This window comes from Mytilus trossulus, chromosome 6, assembly GCF_036588685.1.
Source record: "Mytilus trossulus isolate FHL-02 chromosome 6, PNRI_Mtr1.1.1.hap1, whole genome shotgun sequence".
NCBI lineage: Eukaryota > Metazoa > Mollusca > Bivalvia > Mytilida > Mytilidae > Mytilus > Mytilus trossulus.
In genome coordinates, this window is record NC_086378.1 from 41,317,374 (window position 1) to 41,326,031 (window position 8,658).

At 30.5% G+C, this 8,658-nt stretch overlaps 1 protein-coding gene across 1 annotated transcript; it reads left to right on the top strand.

Annotated features, from left to right (window-relative positions):
- Positions 1 to 287: 287 nt before the first annotated feature.
- On the top strand, positions 288 to 3,695 carry LOC134723430 (putative nuclease HARBI1). The gene is made up of 3 exons (XM_063587044.1): positions 288 to 598; positions 2,689 to 2,828; positions 3,452 to 3,695. Exons 1-3 carry the CDS (start codon positions 345 to 347, stop codon positions 3,685 to 3,687), a joined length of 630 nt encoding a protein of 209 aa, XP_063443114.1. The 5' UTR covers positions 288 to 344; the 3' UTR covers positions 3,688 to 3,695.
- Positions 3,696 to 8,658: the final 4,963 nt, after the last annotated feature.

Genomic DNA, 8,658 nt, shown 5'->3' on the forward strand with positions numbered 1-8,658 from the left:
AAGGACATTTCAGAATAATTTGAGGGACGAACTCTTTCAGCATATTTCTAGCACTTTTCAGAACTTTAAAAAGTTAGATAAACATGATTAATCTTCGATGTTAACACAAGAACACTTTTATACTATCATGGGTAAAATGATGATTTTATTGTTAGTTCTTTTGAATTATATAGTACAGTCGTGCTTTCCATTATCCGGTTCGTATCGACGGAACCGGTTCAGGATAATAGAACATCCAAGGGCAGACGATACGATCCAAGATGGCTTCCGCTGTACCTGTTATTTCTTATAGTTATCCCTTTTTAGACGATTTTTTAGATACATCTACACTTTTTGATTATTTTATGCAATTTGAAGATTCAGTTTATAATGACCATTTTGTTACACCTTTAAGAAATAACATTAACCGTATACAAAATTATTATGAAACGGTTATTCCAATTTATACCTTGGATGAATTTAGGTCTCATTTTCGTATGAGCAGGTCTACTGTTGAACAACTTTGTTCACAGTTAGTACTTACTGGGGAAATACCCACCATACATGAACACGGCCGGTCCTCGATAGAGTCGGAAAAACAGCTCCTGATGTACATATGGTAAAATTTATCATAATAGTAGTAAAAAGAAACAAAAACGAACATTAGTATCCATTACACACGTTTCACAGAAGCCCAAAAGTATGAACAACACAAAAACCATCATATTCATGATATTATTGATTGAAACCCAGGGCTCTAGAATGGAACGCAAAAGTTACTGCTCCACATGTGGCACCAATTATATAATATACCATCAGTGGCAGTATCATTGAGACCTGCCAAAGAGATGGGTAGGATGTTGAAGATGTGGGATGATTGCCAATGAGACAACTATCCACAAAAGACCAAATAGTTATCAAAAGTACCAGGATTACCAAAATGACACAAACATTAACAACTATAGGTCACCATACGGCCTTCAACAATAAGCAAAATAACAGCTATAAAATGCCCCGATAAGACAATGTAAAACAATTCAAAGGAGAAAACTAACGGCCTTATTTATGTAAAAAAATGAACGGAAAAACAAATATGTAACACATAAACAAACGACAACCACTGAATTACAGGCTCCTGAATGGCATGTAAACCACATGATAAATATGATATATTTCAGTTGACTTATATACATGTAATTTATGAAGAATAAACATAAACCTGCGGCTAGACATGTAAACCTTACAATAATTTCATACACCATGTACACCATATAGAGTAAAACTGTTGTATAGAGTATAATAAAAAAAACAGACCAAAACACAAATACTTAACTATAACCACTGAACCATGAAAATGAGATCAAGTTCAGATGACACCTGCCAGTTAGACTAGTCCTACAATATATGACTTTGGAGGTTGATATACGTATATTCAACCTTTTTTAATATCAGTATCATTGCTGAAAGTACACCTTATAGTCCTACTTAGTTCTATACACCAAATATACTTGACCTATTGCTTATTGTATCTGAGATATGGACTTTACCAACGATGAGGTACACACATACCAAATATAGTAATCCTATTATCATGATTATGACAAGGATTTGTATAGTGAGATCTCACCATACAAATCCTTGATTATGATAAGAGAATTTAACATTACATAAAATTCTTTTTTCAAGTAGTCACTGATGTACTGTATTTGTCATTTGTTTATGTTATTTATACCGGTTTCTCGTTTTTTTTTATATAGAAGAAGGACAAAAGATACATGAGGGAAAGTCAAACTCATTTTAAACTAAAAAATAAACTGACAAGGCCATGGCTAAAAATGAAAAACAGACAAACAATAATACAAAGGACACAACATAGAAAATTAAAAAATAAACAACACAAACCCCACCAAAAACTAAGGGTGATCTTACGTTCTCAGAAATGTTAAGGATATCCTGCTCCACCTGTGGCACCCATTCTGCTGTTTATGTGATTGGTTGGTTTTCCTGTTTGAAAGGTTTAACATGTCTAGTACATTGACCTATAATCAGATTATGGTTTACTTTTATAAATTGTTATTTGGATGGAAAGTTGTCTTATTGGCACTCATACCACATCTTCCTATATCTTCTAAACCACAAAAATGAGGTCAAGAATATTGGACATATAAATTATTATTTGGATGGAGAGTTATCTTATTGGCACTCATACCACATCTTCCTATATCTACTAAACCATGAAAATGAGGTGAAGAATATTGGACATGTTTCTGATAGAAATTTTGTAACATGAGGCATCTATATATAAATTATGAAGCATCTCAGTTTTCCACCTTCAAAATTATCAGGCTTTACAAATTAAAGATTGAAAAACCCAATGTATGGCGTTCATTATCACTGAACTAGTATATATTTGTTTAGGGGCCAGCTGAATGACGCCTCCAGGTGCGGGAATTTCTCGCTACATTGAAGACTTGTTGGTGACCTTCTGCTGTTTTTTTTTTTTTATTGTCGGGTTGTTGTCTCTTTGACATATTCCCCATTTCCATTCTCAATTTTATATTTGAAGTTTTCTTTGTTTGACCTTATTATATAAGTAGGATAAAAGATCAAATTTAATAAAGGAATATTTTGTTGCAGCAGATTAATGTAGTTATATGTTTTACAAAGTCATTTGTTACTAGTATTTTAAAAAAACAGTTCCTATTCTAGGTATATTGCTACATCTGAAACCTACAGATCAATCAGTGATCGCTTTGGTGTTACAATGTCCTCCACTCATCGTGCAGTGAGAAGATGCACAACTGCTGTAGTGCACATTGCAGACCAGTACATTTGTTGGCCAGATGAAGGTATTATAGGCATAGTAAAAAATAATACATTGTTATAGGAGCTTTCCTATCATAGATCTTTAATTATATTCTACAGCTGAAGCTGAAGTATAAATATGAGTATTCTAAATATATACAATCTTATTTTACTACAATTTTAACTGGTTGAAGGATTGGTATCAACTATTAACACTGTTCTGACAAATGAAATATATTGCTTTTACATTTATATAACATGTATAAGTGCATGTATAATGCAGATCATAAACATGTTGAACAAATATTGTTAAAGTTGATAAAATGTGTATCATTGCAGCTGAAAATTGACCTTAACTCTGCCAGGTTTTACCTGCCGGTCCCAAGCCCGGAATAAAGAGGAGGGAAGTCAGCTACTAAATGTTACTAATTATATATTTTTTAAATTTCAGATCTTTACGTGACTCTAACTCTGCCAGGTTCAATCCACAAGCAATTGTCTCTTAAACTTTTTTTTGATATAATATCAGAGACAAGCGCCTGAGGTTCAATCTGCCGGTCCCCAGCCCGGAAAAAACGAGGAGGGGAGTCATTGTTAAATTTAAATATTGTTTCCAAAGGTGTGCAGACATAATACATGTTATATGAATAATTGATTTTGGTTTTAGCTAAACAAGCAGAAATAAAAAATAAATTCAAAGTCATCAAAGGTCTTCCAGGAGTGATAGGAGCTGTGGACGGGACACATATCAGTATAAGGAAACCAACAGACCATCCACAGAGCTACCTGAACAGGAAGAAAGATTATTCCATTATTCTGCAGGTAATAAATTTGGATATAAGAATGATTGATTATTGGTTGCTTAATGTCCAGTGGCAAATATGTTATGCATGTTCAGGATGAGAGATAAAAGATAACAGTTAGAGCCCTGTAACCAGCATTAAAATTTCTGAGATGAAATAAAGCCAGTTAAAATTTCTTTGCAGACATTTTACTTTCAAAATTAATTTTTATACCTGAATGTTGCCTTTTTCAATGTTTCTTCAAAAACAAATATACAAAAAAAATCTTTTGGGTACTTTGAACTCTTTTAACTTTAATTTAAGGAATGATTGTAATTTTTTAAAAATATAAGTTATTTAATTCTGAATTCCTTGTAAACAATGAAAAAAGTTGAAGATGTCATGGTGACATGACAAAATTATGTCTATGAGCTGAAAAACAAAACAACGTCAGCCAATCAAAAAACGTATTACATCTAAAATTAAATTATTAGCTTTTGAACTTATGCTTATATACATTTTTGTCTGATGAAGAAAAGTAATTTTTTAATGCTCATTTGGTGTTAATAAATGGAGAAATAGACAGGTATTAGCATTTGAAATAAAAAAAAAATCTACCCATTCAGGTGACGAAAAATATAATATGATTGAGACATATAGCCTATTGACTTATTTTACATTTCAAAGGGTGTGTGTGATGCAGACATGACTTTCATTGATGTTTTTGTTGGTTGGCCTGGGTCAGTTCATGATGCAAGAGTATATAGGAATTCACCTCTGGAGGAAAAAATTTCCCTTCTGCCAATTGAAAGCCATTTATTGGGAGATGGTGCCTACCCACTGACTAAGTATAAATCTTTAAAATATTTTGATAGGATTCAGTTAATGCTCCTTAAAAATTTCATCATATGATATGATTTAATTTTCTATATACATGTATTCAAACAACTGTATTATGCTGACAAGGAGTATTTTCCCAAAATACTGATTCAGTGGTAATAACAATTGTTGATGAAGGAGAGTAAATCGGATACAACTTTGCATAACTCACCCTAAGGTTTTAAATAGATAGGTATAGTGTATCACAAATGGTAAATGTATGTCATCACAATTGATTAGTACATATCATCACAAATGAGCAGTACAATTAAACAAAAATGAGTAGTCTAGTTAAACACAAATGATTAGTACAGTTAAACACAAATGATTATTACAGTTAAACACAACTGATAAGTACACCTCATTTCAAGCAATTAGTATAGTTAAACACAAATGATTAATCAAGTTTATTGCAAGTGGTTAGTACAGGTCTGGTCAACCCAAATGGTTAAAACAAAATAAATAGTAACTACTATTTATTTAGATATTTTTTTCACAAACCAAATTACAAAGGTATAGAGTTACTGATCATATGTAAGATATATATAATTATTCAGAATATCACTTTTCTAACAAGAGTAACCACAAAACTTAAGCAATGCAGGCAAAAAAGCATGCAACATCATTTTTTTAATCTAAGTAACGGTAAGAATAAATGATTATACTATTACGCCAATGGCCCCCAATATTTGGTGTGGGCAACTTAACTTTCATCTTTTCTTTTAAAAAAAAAAAATGTAGGACATGATCTTAAAATTTTAGTCAACTTCTTTTATTATACATGTAGTAATGGCCTTATTATATAATTTCAGTGGGCTAATCACACCATACAGAGACACAGGCAGACTTGCAAGTGAGGAATTGAAATTTAACAAAGTGCAATCTGCAACCAGAAATAAAATAGAGTGCACATTTGGCATGCTGAAAGGCAAATGGAGACGTCTTAAATATTTAGACATGCTCGACATACCATGCATGGTGGATTTAATTTTTAGCTGTACTGTTATACACAATTTTGTTATTCAAAGAGAAGGTACTCATCTCGATGATGACTTTGATGATGAAGACACTCTTCAACCTCCCAATTTGGATGTGCCAACACGATTAGCATTTCAAAAGAGGGATATGTTAAAGATGTCAATACAGTAAAAAGTGTCTTGTCCCACGGTTTTAATATTATTTCTAAAAGTCTCCATAGGTTAAACAGGTCCTTATGTTTTTTTACATCCTTGAAATGACAGACTTCTGTACCTCATAAAAGATTATCTTCCAACGAGAAAGCAGATCATAGATACTTTTCTTTTGATTTTTAAAATACTTAAAACAATACCAATGCAAATAACAGTTTTCCACCCTTTAAAAAAATTAAATATTTGAAAAAGGATTGAATGATTGTTGGTTGATTTCGGTTAAGTGGCAAATATTTCATGCCTATTCAGGACGATCATAAAATGAGGAACTGCATGACATATCAATATCTTATAAAGCTAAATGCTAAATGTGTTTCTCAACTTCAATATGCTCTTCTGAATTAATACAATAATTTGTTAATTCCTATAAATTTGAAAATAACTATCATTTATTTCATGCATAGTCATACAGGTTTCAATTTAGTTAACTTTAATGAAGGCCAATTTACTTAATTTACCATTTCTTAAAACATGCAAAAAGTTTTGTATAATAAGATGTTGAAATCTGTTTAAATTTGAAAACTATAAACATTTGCCATGATGAAACAAACCTTATTACAGAATTAACACAATTATCATTGCTGGTGAATAAAACAATACAATTTTATAGTTATAACTAAAATAAAACCTGCTTTGACCTTTTTTAACATTTTTACCTCCACCAAACATTATAAATACCTTTACATAAATGGTATGCTGTTTTAATCAGTTACTTTACAATTTTCTGAAATAAACCTTCAACTATAAGTATGAATCATCAATCTTATCATCTGTATATATATATATATAATTAACAAGAATACCTTCTCTACAAAATTTTATATTTTCAATTGAAATCACTCATATTTAATAGAGAAATATTTGTTCTATCTTCTCTTTATTTCTTTCTTTAACAAATAGAATTCTTGCAAGAAATCTGTCTTTTTTCTTATTGTAATGAATGATACAGATTTAATCAATGACTGTGTTAAAAGGATTTATTTCGTGTTAACTATCAGTTATAATTTAAAAAAATGAATACAATTTCTAATGTTAAAATAAATATCACAAGGAAAAGGGAAAACTGATTTTTTTCAAAATTATTATATTTCATGCAGAAGATAAAACAAATTTGAAATTTAATTTCATAATATGGTAGTGATTATTGAATATGAAAAGCTAATGAACTAACAAAACAACATTTAATCCAATAAAAATAAAGTTATATGTGCATGATGTGGGAGAATATTTATTTATCTAGTGTTATAATTCCTAATTGTAATAAAAATGTTAATAACTTTTGAAGAAAAAATTTGAAGTTTCAATCATCTTATACAATATATTTGAACAAGTAAAATTTTGTTTTTTCTTTTATAGGAAGAGGAAATGAGTGTTCTCTCAGAGTTTATCATAATAAAGCATTATATTGACAATTTTTGCAGAAGAAAATTTTTATGTGCTTTTAATTTTTTCAAGACTTATTTCTATACATTAAAGCTGTTTAACTTTGCAAAAATTCTAAGTTGTCAAATTATTATATTGAAAAATTATTGAAGCTGCATCAAGTTTTATTGGATTAAATGTTGAAAAAATCCTTGGTTTCTCATTTATTGCAACTATTCTTAAACACATTTATAAACTCTCTCATTAAGTCACATCTCTCTTTATTTATCTCCTTTACCATACTCTCAAACCTCTCATACCTATCCTCTCTCTCCCTCTTCATTTCCCCCAAAGAATCTGTTAGTTCATTAGCTCTTCTCTTACGGGGTTGCTTCCCTTTTCCCTCTTTTTGCACTTTGTCTTTTTCAACACTCAAATCCATGGAGGAAATGGTCTTAGCTGGACGGATGTTGGTGTTGTCCCCAACAGCTTCTTCCATTTCCTCCATGTATTTGAAGTTATGTGTTCCTTCGCCACTCTTTCTATTTTTATCCTCCACCTGTTTGAACTTTGATTCAAGCTTCTGCCACTTGGATTTCAGTTGAATCCAAGTGACAGTTTTAGCTTGTTCATCGCTTGTGGCATTGAACTTTATAGCAATGATTTCCCACACTGCCTTCTTTGTTAATCTCCCCTCCTCAAATTTGTTGGAATGCTCTTTTCTATATTCGATGAGCCTCTTGATGCTGCAGTCATCCCAGATATATTTGTCTGAAATTATGTACCATTTTACTTACTTTACATGTTAAATTATATGTATTATTTCAAATCAAGATTATGTGGACTGTTATAGAAATATTTCTTTTTGTTAAAATGTTGGATTAGTTTTCATTTACCTTTTGACAACTTTCATCTGTTAAGCTGATTGGGGATGAAATAAACAATTACAGTATTGCCCTTTTGAGGTTATGTAGATCTATGTAGTTCTGCTGTCTCTGTGACTCAAACGACATTGGTGATGAGTACCATTATATTATGAATTGTGGATTTTTTATGTTTGAAAGAAAAATGTTTACCTTCATACTGCTGGTCAAACTGTAATATCTATGAATTTGATCAACTGTTATATTTATGTAATATTGTAATATTAGAAAAACTATGTAAATTTATTAAAGTTATAAATGTTAAAGTTAGTCCATCCAAGTTTATTTCGTTGTGTTGTTCACACATGCTTGTAAAAATTGTACCTTATAGTTATATTTGTGTATGTTCTCTATAACTATGTAATTATAGTTTTATGAGTAATATAGTATTCGTATTCGTACCCAGATATACCTATAAAAACTACAAGGCAAAAAATGTAGTTCAAGTTAAGTAATATTCATAAAAAAAAAAAAAAAATCTCAAGCAATGAGAACTTTACAAATTGGTTTTGATTTTTGGTTGCTTTATGCTGTATCTGCACAAAAAGGTTATTCCAGTTAATTTTTTTTTCAACAAATGGGTTATTTAGTGAAATGACTCAGTTATTAGTTGTATGCATTATATGTATTGTCATTACAACAAAGTTTATTGTGTTTTTTCTTATTTTCCTCATGGAAGTGATTCAAAATTTGATGAAATTAAATAATGTTCAATTTTAGACACTTTAGACCTCAATG